Source organism: Plecotus auritus, assembly GCF_963455305.1.
Source record: "Plecotus auritus genome assembly, chromosome: 6".
Taxonomy (NCBI): domain Eukaryota; kingdom Metazoa; phylum Chordata; class Mammalia; order Chiroptera; family Vespertilionidae; genus Plecotus; species Plecotus auritus.
Window position 1 is genome coordinate 92,601,264 of NC_137773.1, and position 17,959 is coordinate 92,619,222.

General features: G+C 55.9%; 2 protein-coding genes across 2 annotated transcripts; both read left to right on the forward strand.

Moving 5' to 3' along the window:
• Nucleotides 1-2,397: 2,397 nt before the first annotated feature.
• GIPC1 (GIPC PDZ domain containing family member 1) lies at nucleotides 2,398-12,873 on the forward strand. Its single transcript, XM_080672011.1, is given in 12 exon segments — nucleotides 2,398-2,484; nucleotides 4,735-4,786; nucleotides 6,586-6,673; nucleotides 9,305-9,625; nucleotides 10,291-10,359; nucleotides 10,362-10,388; nucleotides 10,391-10,480; nucleotides 10,557-10,730; nucleotides 10,733-10,739; nucleotides 11,477-11,589; nucleotides 11,913-11,994; nucleotides 12,094-12,873. Coding segments are annotated over 9 exon segments (1,002 nt in total). The 5' UTR covers nucleotides 2,398-2,484; nucleotides 4,735-4,786; nucleotides 6,586-6,673; nucleotides 9,305-9,337; the 3' UTR covers nucleotides 12,246-12,873.
• Nucleotides 12,874-14,931: 2,058 nt separating this feature from the next.
• PTGER1 (prostaglandin E receptor 1) lies at nucleotides 14,932-17,774 on the forward strand. Its single transcript, XM_080672012.1, has 2 exons — nucleotides 14,932-16,884; nucleotides 17,471-17,774. Exons 1-2 carry the CDS (start codon nucleotides 15,934-15,936, stop codon nucleotides 17,732-17,734), a joined length of 1,215 nt encoding a protein of 404 aa, XP_080528138.1. The 5' UTR covers nucleotides 14,932-15,933; the 3' UTR covers nucleotides 17,735-17,774.
• The last annotated feature ends 185 nt before the right edge of the window (nucleotides 17,775-17,959 follow it).

Consider the following 17,959-nt stretch of genomic DNA (forward strand, 5'->3'; position numbering starts at 1 on the left):
TGTTCCCCAGACTTTTATTCACTCATTTGATTAAGGGATTGATTATGTCTTTCATGACATAGATCTGCTTGAAGAGCCCAGGTCAATTTTTTCTCCTTCCCTTTCCTTCCCTTTCCTTTTCTTTCCCTTCCCTTTCCATTCCTCCCCCTCCCTTCCTTCCATCCATCTTTTCTTCCTTTCAGACACACCTCAGTCAGGGTGTGTCTGATTGTCTCCTCAAGACTAGATTCAGGTTAAACACTTTAGGCAGGACAAAGTATTTTGTAGGTGATGTGGTGTCCTGCTCAGCACATCACAGCAGGGGGCGTGTGAGCATGGCCTGTCCCATCACTGGTGATGCTAACTTTGATCACTTGGTTAAGGTGGTGCCTTCCAGGTTTTCCCACCAGTACCTTTTCCCCATTACAATTAACCAGCACTCTGCAGGCTGGCCCTTTGAAACAGAATACCCACTTCCTCATGGATCTGAATCATTTATTCATCTATTGGCTGAAAAATGGTGATTTTCTAATTCAACCTTTCCTTCTGCATGTAATAGTTGGTCCAGATTTTTATTTTTCCAAAGGGGATGAAGCAACCCTCAGATCTGAGCTCCACACCAGCTGGGTCTCCCCGCCTCAGTTTCCAAGCATGCCTCTCGAACTCTGAAAGAGGGTAAGAGGTGCCAGGCACTACTCTATACCCTTGGGCAATTCCTCTACCCCTCCCTGGGGACTTCCTCATCAGTCAGCAGATGGATTCAGGTGGATTCTGGCTGGGGACACTACTGTCCCTTTGGCCCTACATCCTGCCCTAGGGAGAATCTCGGATGCCATGTGCAACCAGGACAGTGGGCACAGTCCCCCAGAAGGCACTGGGCCAGCTAAGGCAGCCGATTGCTCAGTGGGAGCGACAGAGGTCAGCAGAACAGGAAGAGGAGGACAATAGCTGAACCTGTTGTCATGGAGATCTTGGTGTTTGCCAGCTGGGTGGGGCCGCCCCAGCAGCCCTCAGCAGCTAAGCCCAGGGCCCACTCTCCCCTTTCACTTTGTCCCTCTGCTGGGTCCTCGTGTGGCTGGGATGCACAGTAGCTCACACTGGGGACTGCAAAGACCCAGTCATTTAATCAGGCTTGAGCAGAGTCGTAGCAGTTCGAGGCCTCCAAGAACGACAGGTTCCAGAACACACAGCGAGCTCCTGGTCTAGCCCCAGCTGCCTAAGTGGCCCGCTTTGAAGTAGAACAAGGAAATCTCTTACCTGTCCTGAGAACTGAGTGTCCTGGCTTTTGGGAGATGCGTTTGTGTCTTTGTTTCTCGGATCTGCTCCCGCCTGAGCAATCCCGGTTACAAGCCAAACCTGGAGATGGTGAGATTACCTGGTCCTCTCATACACACATGCATGCTCTGTACGGGGTGGGGTGGCGGGTTGTTCACTGTCAGATGGAGGAGACTGAATCATTGAAAGGTCAGCTCCCTGAGGGCAAAGGCTTGGGTTGCCTGGGTGCCCTTGGTAATCTAGCACTGCTCTCTAAATGTTTGCTGGTCTAACCAACAAGCGAACAGGACATCTTGCCCTTGTCTTCCATTCCATTGCATCCATTCATCCACTGCTTTGCTAGCTCCTATCCTAAAGGACTTTATCTCTCCGTCCAGCCTCCAGGCCTTTGCACGCAGTTTCCCTCTCCCTGGAGTACATTCAGTATACTAGTCGGTGTGTCTGTAGAGATAGGACAGAGCCTGGCACCAACCAGGGGCACATTAAATATTTAATGAGTGAATGAATGAGTGAATGAATGCCCTTGTCCTTTGTACACCCCAGGAAGCAGGGACACTCAGGACCCTCCCTATTCATTTCAGTCCCCCGCCCGCCACCCTGGAATGAATGCATCTTTTTATCCGCTCCGAGGATTGCCGGGCTGGGGCAGAGGCTGTTCAGGCCAGGCGGAGAACTGGATTGGGGGCTGCCCTCGGCCCTTTCCCAGGCCTTCTAAAGGTACGCTTTTCGGGACGTTGAGAGTTTGCATTCTCTCCCCCAAACTCAGCCTCGGTCACCGGGCTCCCACGGCCAGTCCCCCGCTGGTTATACCGAGTACCCCCGAGATACTCAACCCACAGCACGTGGCCCAGCGCCCCAGCTTCCCAGCTTCGCATTGGTAACTCGTCTCCTTCCTTCCCCTCGATTCGCCGGGGCCCAGCCTCAGCTCTCCCCTCCGGCGCCCTGCGGTGGTATAGCCCGCCGCGGCTTAGGCGAGGCGGGAAGGTCCACTACGCTGCAGGGCGGGGGAGTCGGGAAGAGCCGGATGAGGCGGGATCCCTCTGGAATGTTTCGGTCGGCTCCACCCGACTCGTTGAAGCGCGGCGTGGATTGGCCGAGAACTACAGGAGGCCACTCTTGATTGGTCGGGCGCGGTCGCCGGCCCCGCCCCCCGTCCGAGGCTGCGGGAGAGGCCCCGGCCGGAGTTTGTGGAGGGCAGAGCAGGGCGCGCGCAGGGAGGCGGCGGCGCAGGTGAGTGGTCCCCGCAGGCGGGTCACGGCGCTGCCGCTCCGGGAACCCTGTTGTGAACTCGCGGGGATCCGGCCGATCGTACGGGGTGGGGCCGGCCCGATGGACGCGGCGGCCGGAGTCCGCTGGACTGGCAGGGGGATGCCTGAGGCCCCTTCCCAGCCGGGCGCCTCCCTTCCCATTTGGGGCAGGGGGCCTACGCTTCCCGCCGCTGGAATGGGTCTCCAGCCGCACCCTGCCCCTGCACCCCTCTGGACAGCCCCCGTCCCGACGGGAACAGACGTGGGGTCGGTATTTCTGAGCCCTACCCAGGCACCTCCCCGGAGCTGGCCGCGTCCCAATCCTCCAGGGCCCAGGGGGGGCTTGGGAAGGACCGAGGTCCCGATAATAATAATGAAAAAAATCACCCCGACTAGCATTTAAGTGAACACTTACGTGTCAGGTATTTACCATGCAGATCACTGAATTTAAACACATCATGAGAGGTACTGTTACTTCTTTTAGGAGTGAAGTAGCAGACCCAGAGAGGTGGAGTGACTTGCCCAAGGTCGCACAGCTAGTAAGTGCCAGATCTGGGACTCAACCCCATACCTCAGAGACCAGAACTGGAGACTCAACCGCTAGACTACATGTCCAGTAGCTTCATGGCTCAGATGTTCCTGAGCAGCTCCTCCACCTGCTGCTGCCTACCTCCCCCGCCCCCCAACACACACACACACACACACACACACACACACACACAACACAACACAACACACACATACACAAACGCCATATATACTATATGGGCCACACCTGCTGGTCTTTGCTTTTCCCACACCTACCCCCCAGAGTTCAGCTGACAGCAGCCTCTTAAGCAATAAGCTGTCCCCATGTTTCTTCTTCCCTCAGTAGGAAAGCAAGGCGAGAGTATCTGGGTCCTGAGAAGAGAGTGACATTTTCAGGGGAGAAAGGCAGGGGGCCAGGATGCTGGAGTCCCATGCCTGCTGGGTCCCCTTGGGAAGCCTGGGCCCATGCCAGAGCAGTAGGCGTTCTCCCCGGAAACACCCAGGAGCAGGTTTTTCAAGACTGAATCAGAGGCCTCCCGCCCTCCTCTCCAAAGCAATACCCAGCTGGACAGGGGAACCTGGGCGTGGTATCCCCTCTCTCCAGCTGAGCTTGTGTGAGCTCCCTTCCCTGCTTCCTGCTCCCCCCACTCCCATTATAATTCTGTGTGGCTGTAGGGTTGCTAAGTTTCAGGCCTTTCACAGGGAGGAGAGGATGGGGATGCTAGAATTCCAGCTAACCCACTCAGTGCTGGGGCTGAAATTCTTCCTCTCCGGCCCTGTGTTCAGGTTTGAGGGGAGCCTGAGAACCAGGGGAGAGGGTACCACCTCCACGGCGTACATGTTCTGAGGATTGGGGCCTCAGATAGCACTCAGAATGAAGATACAAAATATATTCATTCATTCTACAAATATTTATTGAGCACCTACTATGTGCCAGGCACTGTTCTTGGCACAGAGGATTCAGTAGTAAACAAGACAGAAATCTTGGGGAGCTGTCATTCTAGCAGGGGAATCAGACAACAAACAAGCTAACAAGTAAAAAAGACACCTACAAAGGATGATAAGTGCTATGAATAAAATATGAGGGGTGGCATGATAGAAACTCTGGACAAAGGGGGCTCTCAGAGGAGGTGACTTTAGAGCTAAGGCCTGAATGACAAAAAAGGAACCAGCCCTGCGAAGACCAGGCAGAGGGCACAGCCAGGGCAAAGGCTCTGAAGCTGGACCAAGCTTGGAATAGGGTGGCTGAGGCAGGAGATGCAGCCAAGGTGGCGATTCTGTGAGTCAAGAGTCACATTAAGAAAACTGTTGTAAGATTTGAGGCAGGGGAGTAACACAATCTGGTTTACATTTTAAAATAGAGACATGGAGTTAAATAACAGCCTAAGACTGGAAGACAAGAGTTCTGCCAGGGCAACATGTAATTAAGTTCATGCGTCTCAGCCGTCTGGACCCCAGGGGCAATTCTAAGATGGTGGGGCAAGCTTGGGAGGCTGCCTGGAGGAGGTGGCCTAGAGTAGGCCCTGGCAGGCAGAGAATACTGGAATGTTCCTGGGCAGGGCAAGGGAGGAGGCAATATAATAACGACAATAATAATAACAGCTTCCTTAAATTGAGTGTCAGGGAAAGTGCTAAGCAGGTTACATGCATAATCTCTGAATCCCCACAAGCACTCTGAGAGACAGGAATTCCTTTCATTTTTCAGATGAAACTGAGGCCCCTTCAAGTGAAGTGACTTGCCTACGGCTACACAGCTGGTAAGTGGCAAAGGTGGGATTTGAACCCAGGCCACCCTGCCTCTTCTGTCTTGGAAAGCAAATTCATTAACCACCCACTTCACAGGTGAGGACACGCAGCCATCCCAAACCAGGGTAGTGAGTGTGGGCAAAAAGAATAAGGAGGTTGGGCATAATCACCAGCATTTATATTGTGTGCCAGGAACTGTTCCTGGCACATGTAGGGTTTCCTTAGAACTCAGAGAGCTTGAGATACTTGCCCCAGGCCACACAGCTATTAAGTGGGGAGGCCAGATTTCAGACTCAAGTCCTTAGCATTCTGCCTCCCAGTGTATGGAGGGGAATCAGAGGAGGTGATGATGAGTACTTTTATTTTTAATCATTGAGTGTAATGAAATAACTTGAGACAGTAATGGTTTATCCATTCAGAATTTTATTTTTTGTCAAATATCCAGTTAGTGCCTACTGTGTGCTAGATCCAATGATGGGTACTATCGATGAAGTAACCAATAAAAGACTAGTATTAAGGATATACAGTATTAGTATCCAGAATATATAAAGAGTTCCTACAAATCAATAAGAAAAAAAAGACAAACTGTGTAATAATATTTATTTATTTATTTGTTTGTTTATTTATTTTAATGCTTCATGGAGAAAGTTTTATTTACTTTTTAAAATATGTTTTTATTATTTTATTTATTTATTTTTAAAATATATTGTTATTGATTTCAGAGAGGAAGGGAGAGGGAAAGAGAGAGAGAAACATCAATGATGAGAGAAAATCATTGATCGGCTGCCGCCTGCATGCCCCACACTGGGAATCGAGCCCACAGCCCGTGCATGTGCCCTGACCGGGAATTGAACCAATGACCTATTGGTGCATAGGACAATGCTCAATCCACTAAGCCACACTAGCTGGGCTGTGTAATTATTTTTAAATGGGCAAAGACTGCGCTAACCGGTTTGGCTCAGTGGATAGAGCGTTGGCCTGTAGACTGAAGGGTCCCAGGTTTGATTCCGGTCAAGGGCATGTACCTTGGTTGTGGGCACATCCCCAGTAGGGGGTGAGCAGGAGGCAAGTAACAAAAAGGCAAATCCACGTGGTTAATAAATGTATTAAAAGGTATTCAGCATAATTGATTATGAGGAGAGTGGGGGAAAAAAACACACTCACAAAAAGGTGGAGATACAATACCTGTCTCCATGGATAGAGGAAGCACCTGCCCTGTGCCCAGGCGGGTGCTGACAAGCAAGGGATAGGGGACCATAGAGGTGGGGCCTGTGTTTTTGCTGGCGAGACAAGACCCTCTTGAGGGCAGAGACTACAGCCTGTGCCTCTTTGTCTCCCCAGAACCAGGCATAGAATCTGGAGGGCTGGTGAATATTAGGATAAATCATTCAACAAATATATATTAAGCACCTGCTATGTGCCAGGCACTGTTCTCTGCACTGAGAATATAGGTATGAATAAGACAGAATTCCCTGACCTTTTAGAACACAGATAATGAACAAGCTAAATTGATGAAATAGATTTTCCACCTGAAAGATGTGAGAGTGATTTGTGTGGATAACAGGGAGCACAGCCAGTGCAAAGGCCCTGAGGCAGGACTATGCCTAATGTGTTGGGGCGAGGCCTATATGACTGGAGGGAGTGAGCGAGGGGGAGAGTAGGAGGAGGTAAGGGAAGGGAGGTAATGGGAGGGGGGGCAGATATTTGGGGGCTCGTGGGCTGAGGGGAGAACATTTACTTTTATTCTGAGTTAGGAGCCCTGGAAGGGTTCAGAGCAGAGGACGGATATGATATGGCTTATGTTTTACAGGATCACTCTGGCTACTGTGTTGACAAGAGACTGTGGGGGGCAAGGGTAGAAACTGGAAAACCCGGAGGAGGCAACTGCACTAGTCTAGGTGAGTGACGATGGGACTGGACCAGGTGATACTGGAGGAGGTGTTGGAGAATAGATGAATGAATGAACGAACGAGTGAATGGATGCATGAGGATGGGTGCAGCCCACTGGGCTCAACTGAATCTAGGACAGCTCTCAGAATAGGCAGTCTGAAGGGAGGGAAGGCAGTCTTTTACACAGAAAAATATAATTTGGTTTCATTTGATCCTCACCACAACCTGGCCAGGGATAAAATGTCCTCATCTGCAGGCCAAGCATCTGAGGCCCAGGAAAATAGCACCGCATAGGGGACAGCTTTGTGGTTATTAACTTGTGCTTGGGAGTCAGACCTGAGGATGCATGCAGCCAGCCTCCGTGACTTTGGACATGTGACTGAAAAATGAAATCTGAATTCTTTCCCAGTCTATAAGGCCCTGCACAGTCAGCTAATGTCACCTCTTTTACTTTCCCTCTTTATACCCTCCCATTGCTTACTCCGCTCCATCTCACTGGTCTCTGGCTGATCTGTGAGCCTGAATCTGTGAGTCTGCTCAGAACCCTCCATGTCTGCTACCCTCACCCAGAGCAAAAGCCCAAGTCCTTCCTGCAGCCCACAAGGCCCTGCTATGTATGCCTGTCACCTCCTTACCCTCACCTCCTCCTGTTCTCCCCCTTACTCACTCTGTTCCAACTACACAGGCCTCCTTACTGTTACTCAAACATGCCAAGCACTTCAGGGGCTCTGTATTGGCTGTTCCCTCTGCCTGGAACGTTCTTGCCTCACATCCTCGTGTGGATGCTTCCTCCCATCAGTCAAGTCTCAGGTTCAGCTTCACCTGCTCAGAGAGGCCCTCCCTGACCTTGTTTATAGAACTTTTCTGGTTTTATTGTCTTCATGGGACTATTAGAAGTTATATTAGATATACCTCTCCTCTGAATGAATGCTTCTGGGCAGCACAACAGGGCCCCATTTAGCCAGTATAGTACCTAGGAGTGAACTAGGAAAAGGCAGCCCTTCCTCCTAGCACACACATCACCACACCAGGGTCTGGTGCTTTTGCACAGTGAATAACTATGTAACTGCACATGGTGGCCCGAGCCAGGGACCTTGCTTATTGAAGGAAGTATCTGAAATGGTGTATGGATTATTGTAAATACCCCAAAAATATTGTTTGACGGGAGGGAGAGGGGAGTAAGAGAGACAGTGGGGGGAGAGAAGAAAGAAAAACATTGTATCAATCCTGACAGGTTGTGCCTCAGGAACAAACAACTTAGTGGCTGAACAAAAATCTTAGTGGTCAAACTCAACAAAGGTTTAATTTTCATTCCTGCTCCATGTCCATTGCAGCTTGTCAGGAAGTTTCATTCACTGTAGTCACGTAGGGCCTGGCCTGATGGAGCCACCACCATGTCAGTTGTGGCTGGTCACCCTGCCAGGGAGAAACAGATCTCCGGAGGCTCTCGCTCTAGTAATTAAACGCTTCAGTTCAGAAATGTCATGTGTTACTTCCTCTCACAACTCATTGTCCAGAACTAGTGACATGACTGCCCAATCATAAGGAGATCTGTAAGTGCCATCTGCCTATGTGCTTTGAAGGGAGGGCTGGCAGCAGTAATATACAGCACTAATGACTGCGACTGATAGAAAAATAAAGAGGAATTTAACCACTCTGGGCCTCCATTTTCTCATCCGTTAAATGGGTGTAATCATCTACAATAATAAAAGTGTGCCCTAACCTGTTTGGCTCAGTGGATAGAGCTTCAGCCTGTGGACTGAAGGGTCCAGGTTCGATTCCAGTCAAGAGCATGTATCCTGGTTGCGGGCACATCCCCAGAAGGGGGTGTGCAGGAGGCAGCTGGTCGATGTTTCTCTCTCATCTATGTTTCTGGTTCTCTATCCCTCTCCCTTCTTCTCTGTAAAAAATCAATAAAATATAAAAAAATAAAAAATAAAAGTGTAATATGCTAATTAGACTGGACCCCCGAACGACATTTTGGACGTCCTTCCGGATGAAGCTGCAGCAGCGGGGGCCGAGGCAGAGGCAGTTAGGGGCGATCAGGCAGGCAGGCAGCAGTTAGGGGCGATCAGGAAGACAGGCAGAGTGATTAGGGGCGATCAGGTAGGCAGGTGAGCAGTTAGGGGCGATCAGGCCAGCAGGCAGAGTGGTTAGGGGTGATCAGGCAGGCAGACGAGCAGTTAGGGGCATCGGGCAGGCAGAGTGGTTAGGGGCAATGAGGCAGGCAGGTGAGCGGTTAGGAACCAGCAGTCCCAGATTGCAAGAGGGATGTCCAACTGGAGTGATATCCGACTGTCCCGAGGGGTCCCAGATTGCGAGAGGGTGCAGGCCAGGCTGACCGACCCTCCCCCCCCCCCCCCCCCCCGCTGCACGAATTTCGTGTACCAGGCCTTAGTAACTTAATATGGTCCCTACATCACGATATAGTGTAACAATTAAGTAAGGTCATGGAGCAGTTAGCATGGGGTTGTATAGATATTAGCTGCTAATATTATGTATGAGTATAAAAGTGCTGGGGCCAGGGATTTGAACTGAGGCCACGCTGTTCTCTGTCATTGGGCCTGTAGGGCGCTAATGGTGGGGAAAGATGTCCTGGGGCCACTGCACAGGCCCTAAATCCACTTTCTCACCTGCAGATCTCCTGGGCGTGCTCCCTCTTCCCGCTGCTCATGCCACTGGGACTGGGGCGGCGGAAAAAGGCGCCACCTCTGGTGGAAAATGAAGAAGCTGAGCCAGGCCGTGGTGGGCTGGGTGTGGAGGAGCCAGGGCCCTTGGGTGGAGGTGGGGTAGGGGGGCCCCAAATGGGCTTGCCTCCCCCTCCCCCGGCCCTGCGGCCCCGCCTTGTGTTCCACACCCAGCTGGCCCACGGCAGTCCCACTGGTCGCATCGAGGGCTTTACCAACGTCAAGGAGCTGTATGGCAAGATTGCAGAGGCCTTCCGGCTGCCAGCTGCCGAGGTACACATCAGGGAGTCCTGGGGTTCTGACGGTGGGCTAGAGGCCTGGACGTGCATTCTGGTCCTGAACTGTGGCTCAGTGCCAAAGCTGCAGATGCAGAGGCCTATGCCACACTGAATTATGGGGAACTGGAGGCCAGGGCTGGATGCTGAGTTTCCATCGGGTATTGGGACACCTACGCCCGAGTGGATTATGGGAACTGATGTCCAGGACTGGATGCTGCATTCCCATCATGCATTGAGAGGTTCACCCCAGTGGATTGTGGGGGTTGGAGGTCCGGTGCAAGATTCACTTCTCCAGGATGCATGAGAGGCCTCACCCCAAGACTTTGGCACAAGGAAAGAGAGGACAGGAGGGATTGAGCAAGAAGTAGCCACAGGGGTCTCAGTAGGCTGGGTGGGTATCTGTGCCCTTCGCTCATTCCACAAGCATGTACTAAGCACCCACAGTGGGCCAGGCTCTGTGCCCTGGAGCCGGCAGGGAGATTTTTGCTAGGACAGAAATTTCAGCCCTAGCTGAGCTGACATCCCAGTGGGGGCCCTGCACTGGCTCTGGAGTGGTCAGGCATTGGGGTGGGGACCCCCCAGGCCTTTCCAGACTCTCTTTCTTATTCCTCAAAGGACGAGGGAGGGAAGGTGAGAGTTAAGTGTCTCCTACCTCTGCAGGTGATGTTCTGCACCCTCAACACCCACAAAGTGGATATGGACAAGCTCCTGGGGGGCCAGATTGGGGCTGGAGGACGTTCATCTTTGCCCATGTCAAGGGGGCAAGCGTAAGGAGGTGGAGTGTGTCAAGTCGGAGGAGGCGCTAGGGCTCACTATCACAGACAACGGGGCCGGCTACGCCTTCATCAAGGTGCCTGGGGCGGAGGGGGGAGGTCGGCATATGTCTGGGGGCAGAGCCACAGGACTGACAGCTCCTTTCTCCTCAGCGCATCAAGGAGGGCAGCGTCATTGACCACATCCAGCTCATTAGCGTGGGCGACATGATCGAGGCCATCAACGGGCAGAGCCTGCTGGGCTGTCGGCACTACGAGGTGGCCCGGCTGCTCAAGGAGCTGCCCCGAGGACGCACCTTCACACTGAAGCTCACGGAGCCCCGCAAAGAGCTTTTGGTGAGGGGCTGCTGCTTGGACCACCCAATATACTTGGGTCCGGCCTGCAGTGCCATGGGCCACCAGAAGGTGGCGCCCCAAGCCCAGCAGGCCGAATTGGAAAGAGGGACAGCTCCGCCTTGCCTTGGGGAGGGGGGTGCTGGCCTTTTGCCCAGCCTGGGTGGGGACGAAGAGGAAGTTGCCCCCACATCCAGCTTCCAGGAGCCATTAGCCCAGCCAAGCGCCCCCAACCCCCCCAGCCCTGATAAGCCAGGCTTGGCTGCTCTGTGCCAGCCCCCCCACACTTTTCAGTCTGGCTTCACTAACTCTCAGGAATGGGCTCTAGGCCCCTAAGGTGGGGGTGGGGGACTCTGAAACACTTCCCCAAGCAGCTAGGGCTGGTCTATGGCCCAGCAGCTATTACTCTCCCCTCCCCCGCCACTCAACCCTGGGGACAGCAGCTAGAGATCAAGACCCCATCCCCTTCCTGGCCCTTGGGCCCTGGGAAAGATATGGCCCCTTTAATGTCCCTTTTAGCCTTTTCCATTCCCAGCCCCTGGCTGCCCCTCTCCCATCCATGCCAAGTCTGTCAGGAATCCTGCCCTCCTGGGATCACCTCAGCCCCCAACTGCCCCTGGAGCCTGCAGGAGCTTGGAGAAGGTAGAGGAGAGTGTCAAAGGCCAGGATGTCTTGGTTCCTGTCCAGAACATGCTGGAATTGGGCTCCCCCCACTCTCACACCTCCCCTGCCTCCCACAGACATGATCAGCATGCGTTCAGGGGGTGGCCGTCCTGGCTCCGGCCCCCAGCTGGGCACTGGCAGAGGGACTCTCCGGCTCCGATCCCGGGGCCCTGCCACTGTAGAGGATCTGGTGAGTGTTCCAGCTGGGCCCAGCCCCCCTTCCCTGCACACTCACAGGGTACAGTGTCACCTGTTAGCTGAGGGGCTCCAAGCACTGGATTCAAACCACCTCTGCCTCCTCCCAGCTCCAGGACCCTTCTTGTTGGCCTTATTAGTTTCCTTGACTGTAAAATGGGGGGATAATAATACTGATAATGTCGGGGTTGTCCTGAGAATGAACTGAGGGTTAATATAGATAAAGTAGCAAAAAGAGACCTGGCACTTAGTAAATACAATTAGAGGTATGTTTACATTATTATGATGCCACTGTCCCTCCTCCCACCCCACCTCCAGCCCTCAGCCTTTGAGGAGAAGGCAATTGAGAAAGTAGATGACCTGCTGGAGAGTTACATGGGCATCAGGGACACAGAGTTGGGTGAGTGCTTGGCATTTGAATCTGGGAGGGGGAGGAGGCTTCCAGGCCCTGTGGACTGGGTCTGCCCTGACCACCTCCATTCTGCTCCCCTACCCCCAGCGGCCACCATGGTAGAGCTTGGGAAGGACAAGAGGAATCCAGACGAGCTGGCCGAGGCCCTGGATGAGCGGCTTGGTGACTTTGCCTTTCCTGATGAGTTCGTCTTTGACGTCTGGGGTGCCATTGGGGATGCCAAGGTCGGCCGATACTAGGCCTCCCACTGGACCTTGCGATGATCTGAGCCGGGCCTGGTGGGAGCCCCTGGGGTGGGGACACCACCACCCAGGCTCCGGCATCCGGCTCAGCCTGGCCCTGGCCCAGCAGTCCCAGGATGTGGCGTGGAGGTGGGGGCTGAGCCTCTGCCCCACTCCAATTGGTACCACTCCTCCCTAATTCCCAGCCTGGCTGGGGTCCCCAGCTACCCCCCTACTCCCACCCTGTTCCCACCTACCTCAGCCAGATCAGGCTCTGGGAGGGACCAGCCAGATTGGGCAGCCAGACCCCGCCCGCAACACTTTCCACATCAGCGGCCAAACTGGTCCCTCTGTCTTCCTGCGGCCTCGGGTTCTGTTCGGGGGTCCTGACCTCCCTGGTTTCCTGACAGGGAATTCAAAAGGGGGAGCGTCCCCCCTCAGCAAATGCAATAATTCCCCTTCCGCCATTCGTCCAGAGGAGCTCCCTACCTCTGCATTTGAAACACGTCTGCTGTGAACTCCCCCCTCCCCCCCACTCCCGTGTCTCCCTCAGCCCAGCCCTGGACAAACGGCATGAGGAATGATGGCGGTGGGCTTTCGTATCTGAATTTGCTGTCGAACATAAAGACTCTGCTGTTGGACCTGTCTGGTGGCCTTGGAGTGAGAATGTGGGATGGGCCCAGCCTGGGAAAAAATGTAGCAGCTGAAATCCATCCTCCTCTGGCTCCAAATTGAATTAGGAGCTGGCCCTGGCTGCCCACCCCCTCCCACCCGTTCCGCCTGATGAGGCTTCTGGCTGTGGGCCACCAGGCTTCCAGGCAAGGCCTGAGCTTTTTGGCCTACTGAGGGTTCAAGTCTTGCTCCCTTTTGAACAGTGCCTCCTGCCACCCCAGCCTGATGTGAACAGTGGACACAAGGCTGCTGGCTACAGCCCAGGGTCGTGGGAAGCACCAGGGCCAGGAGGTGTGGAAGCCTGGCTTGGAAAAAGAAAGCTGGCAGGGAGGGGGCTCAACCAGCCTCAGGCCTGCTGGAGGCTGGGGCAAGTGCTATGGGGAGGAGCCATCCCTGAAGCTCGGGGAGCAGCCATGATGCCGCCACACACCACCTGACTGGACGTGCAGGGTCTGCGGGTGTCCACGGCAGGCCATGTTGTGCACTGGACATAAACCCAGCCTGCTTGTTTTGACAACCCGCTTCACCCTCGAGGATTTAAGGGGGATCTGGAAAGGGGGGTGGGGCGGGACCCTGGCCAGACCAGGAGGGAAGAGCCAAAATTGAAGGGAGGGAGCCAGCTAGGCTGGAGGTCCCTGCAGGAATGTTGGGGGGCAGGGGTGAGCCGAGGGGGGAAATGTGAGCCCAGTCCACTCCCCATTCCCACTGGGTGGGCAGTTGGCCTCCAAGGTGGGGGGTGTGGGAGTGCCGCTGAACTGGGGGTGCATGGCTATATTCTCTGGTGGGGCAGGGGTAGCAGTTGTCGGGATTACTCCATGCATTCCTGGGCACCTGGAGGTGTTTCATGTGTCCGTACCAGTAGGAGCCTTCTACTGAAAGGGTGTGTCTCAGTGTTGAGAGTAGGACTGTGTATCAGTGTTGATGATTTGTGACTGTATTGAGGTGTTTGTGGGTATAAATGGCAGTGTCTACACAGAGGGTGGGTATGTGACTGTAGAACTGTGTGTCTGGATGTTCCTATTTCTAGGGTAGGCGTGACCAGCAAGATCTCGGGGAGTCCAGGGCATTGCAACGCCTTGTGTTTCTGGTGTAGAGTGTGACCATGAAACTTGTCTTGGACTGTTAGGGGGTATCTCTGAGTGATACGGATGGCTTGGGGGCTGTATCAGCGAAGGATCTCAGGGGCTGTATTTCAGGGTGTTGAGAAAAGTGGTGTTAGAGTCAGTAACTATGGGGATGTCTCTGGTGCTGGGGTGCAAAAGCCTTAGTGAGTTCAGGGATGTGATGATGGCTGACTCCAAGGCTCTGAGGAATGTGGCTGGCTGGGGACAGGCTGAGATGGTGGCTGGTCTCAGGGTGTTAGGGGATATGATAGTGTGTCTTCAGGTGTGAGACTGTCCCTACTTCTCAGGGCAGGAGGTGAGGCTGCAGCTGTGTATCCACGGGTGTGTCCCAGGTGTCCCTCACCACATCCTGAAGCAGGATCTAGGAGAGCCCCCTGGTCACTGGGCCTCGTCCTCCTCCCCTCCAGGGATATGACTCCCTGCTGCCCTGGCCTGGGCTTTAAGCCCTGTGTAAATAGTGGGCGGATCTCCTGGCCTGGCTGGGCCTGACCCAAGCTAGTTCACCCAGGGCACTGCCCACCACCACCCACCCAACATCCATGAGGACTCTGGCAGGGCATAAGAGTGCTGCTGCCCCCACAAGGGCTAGCCCCCCAATCTTGCAGCCCCTATGGGCGTAGCGGCACCCCCTGTAGCCGCCCCAGCCGGCCCCTGGTGACGCTCACATTTTCCAGTGTTTAGATTTTATCCGCTTTATTAATGAGGCAGGCGAGAGGCCCAAGCCTGGGGGGGAAGGGGGGTGCTCCTGCCCTACCGAGGGGAGGGGGTTAAGGGGGGGCCAGGACAGCTCCATGGAAGTCCCCCTTATAAGGGGAGCTGGGGCCCAGAGTGGCCCCTACCCATTGCCAGGAGTGCAGAGAGGGGGGTCTCTGCCCCCCCAGGCCCCTCAACGGGCTGGTGCTGGGTGGAGCAGCCCCTGGAGGCCTGAGTGGGCAGCCAGAGGAGGCAGGGAGCTGAGTGAGGAGCCGCCCCTGTAGGAAGGGAGGGAGGGAGCGGCCTGCCGAGAGCTGGAGCGCAGCGGGCCGCAGGGACTGAGAAGCAGGCGATGGGGACCTGGTGTTCCAGGCACCACCAGGTAAGAAGACTGGGTGCAAGGATCTCAGGTGGGGTTGGAGGGCACAGAAGGATGGTTCCCTCTACCTGTCCATCCTGTGTTCTCAGCCCTCTGTCCCGGTTGCTCTTAACCATCTGTCCCTTCTCCTTTCTCTTCTGAACCAGGGGGCAGTAATGCCCTCTCAGCCCTCACCACTGGTATCAAGGGAGGGGTGGTCCTGGGTCAACCTGAGGCCTCTGGGGCAGGGACATGGAGCTGGCGGGAGTGGAATCCTGGGTGAGGTAGCTGTGGTCGGGTAGGGCCTGAGTGAGAGGGAGACAGCAATGGAGCTCAGAGATGGGAATGTGGAGGACAGAGATGGGGCCATGGCGACAGAGACAGTGCAATGGGGAGAGATGGGCCCACAGTGGCAGAGGTGGGGCTGTGGGCATCAAGGATGGGACTGGAGTAGAGATGACATGATGATGGTTGTCCGAGATGGGGCAGTGGGGTCATGTGGAGCCCTAGGATCAGAAACGGGTCCGTGAGTATCAGATGGGACAGTGGACCAGAAATTTGCTATGATGTAAATGGGAGGTGGGTCTGTGAGACCCAGAGGCTATGATAGACCAGGGGACGGGCCACAGTGAAGGAGAAGTAGGCAGTGAGGCAGAGTGGGGCTGAGAGCAAGAGCTGGGAGGGTAAGAGGTGGAGGAGGAGTCAGGAACTGGGCTCCAGGGTCTTTGGAGTTGCCATGAGGTGACTTGGGCTCTAATGACCCAAAAAGGGACCATCAGCTGGTCCCAGTGGGCGCTGTGCCCTGGGCCAGCCTCAACTTGCCCTCCTCTTCTCCCCAGCCCCACCCCCGGCACCTGACATGAACCCCTACGGGCCCCTCAACCTGAGCCTGGTGGGCGAGGCGACCACGTGTATTGCACCTGTGGCCCCCAACGCATCCACTGGGCCACCGCCGGGCATCGGGGGCGCATCACCAGCGCTGCCCATCTTCTCCATGACGCTGGGCGCCGTGTCCAATGTGCTGGCACTGGCGCTGCTTGCGCAGGCCTTGGGTCGCATGCGGCGCCGCCGCTCGGCTGCCACCTTCCTGCTGTTCGTCGCCAGCCTGCTGGCCACCGACCTGGCTGGCCATGTGATCCCGGGTGCACTGGTGCTGCGCCTGTACGCCGCGGGGCGCCCGCCAGCCGGAGGCGCCTGCCACTTTCTGGGTGGCTGCATGGTCTTCTTTGGCCTGTGCCCACTGCTGCTGGGCTGTGGCATGGCCGTGGAGCGCTGTGTGGGGGTTACGCGGCCCCTGCTGCACGCAGCGCACGTCTCGGTGGCCCGCGCTCGCCTTGTGCTGGCCGCGCTGGCCGCCGTGGCCTTGGCCGTGGCTCTGCTGCCCCTGGTGCGCGTGGGCCGCTACGAGCTGCAGTACCCCGGCACGTGGTGCTTCATCGGCCTGGGCCCGGCGGGCGGCTGGGGCCAGGCACTGCTCGCTGGCCTTTTCGCCGGCCTCGGCCTGGCCGCGCTGCTCGCTGCGCTCGTGTGCAACACGCTCAGCGGCCTGGCCCTGCTGCGCGCCCGCTGGCGACGCCGCTCGCGACCGCCACCCCTGACCTCAGGCCCGGACAGCCGCCGGCGATGGGGTGGGCGCGGACTCCGCTCGGCCTCCGCCTCCTCCGCCTCTTCCGTCGCTTCGGCCTCCGCTGCCCCCAGCGGCATCCTGGGCCGTGGCTCAGCGCGTAGAGCCCGCGCCCACGACGTGGAGATGGTGGGCCAGCTCGTGGGCATCATGATGGTGTCGTGCATCTGCTGGAGCCCGCTGCTGGTGAGGGGCGCACCGGCCCCTTCAGCCAAGCTTCTATCTGCTCCCGCCTTGGCCCCTACTACCCTTTTCCATCAGAGCATATTCCTGTCCTCTCCCCAACCAGAGTCCCGCCCCCTTCAAGCCCCACCTGTCAAGAAAGCCCGCCCTTTGCCCTCTCCCTCTGACATTCACCCCTCCTCCAAGCCCCCAGATCTTACTCCTTCTTGGGGTCTTTGTAGTTCACCCCAACCCCACAAGCTTTCTCCCCAGCCCCACAACCTCTAGACCCTGACACTTCCTTCTCTGGCTTCCCCCCACAACACACACCGTTTCTCTTCTTCCTTTCAGCCCTCTGCCCTTTGGAACACCTGGGACTTCTTTCTAGTCCGAGCCCCACTCAATGAAGGCCTTTGCTTCTCCGCGTCCTTTAAGGCCCCGCTTCTTCGCCGATCTTTCCATAGCTCCTTTCCACGAAGACACCCATTTTCCTCCGTGACGCTCACAACCCCCTTACCTTCCAGTCAAGCTCCCATTCATCCCAGCCCCACCCATCGCTGGGCCCCTTCTCTGACAGCCATTCCACCGCTCACACCGGCTTCTCCCGCAGGTGTTGGTGGTATTGGCCGTTGGGGGCTGGGGCTCCAGCTCCCTGCAGAGGCCGCTGTTTATGGCCGTGCGCCTCGCCTCGTGGAACCAGATCCTGGACCCATGGGTGTATATCCTGCTGCGCCAAGCCGTGCTGCGCCAACTGCTTCACCTCCTGCCCGGGAGGACCGGCGCCAAGGGCAGCCCCGCGCTGGGTCTAACCAGAAGCACCTGGGAGGCCAGCTCGCTGCGCAGCTCCCGGCATAGTGGCCTCAGCCATTTCTAGGCACACCCGGAGACCCAGCAACTAAGCCAGACCACTCCATGCCCGGCAAGGTGCGCAGCGCGGAGCCTTCGAGGAATAAAGCTATTTTGCGGACCAGCCCAGGGCGGTGTGTCCCGTTGGTGCTACAGCAACGCCCGTGGCCGCTGCGGGGGGGAGGTGGCAGAGGCCCAGAGCACTTCTCCGGAGGTGCAGTTCCGGGACTGGCCACGCGGGGGCCCAAGCCGC

Coding starts and splice junctions, on each gene's coding strand:
- PTGER1 (XM_080672012.1), top strand. CDS start 15,934: ATGAACCCCTACGGGCCCCTCAACCTGAGCCTGGTGGGCGAGGCGACC. Junction 16,885..17,470: donor TCTGCTGGAGCCCGCTGCTG/GTGAGGGGCGCA, acceptor CTTCTCCCGCAG/GTGTTGGTGGTATTGGCCGT.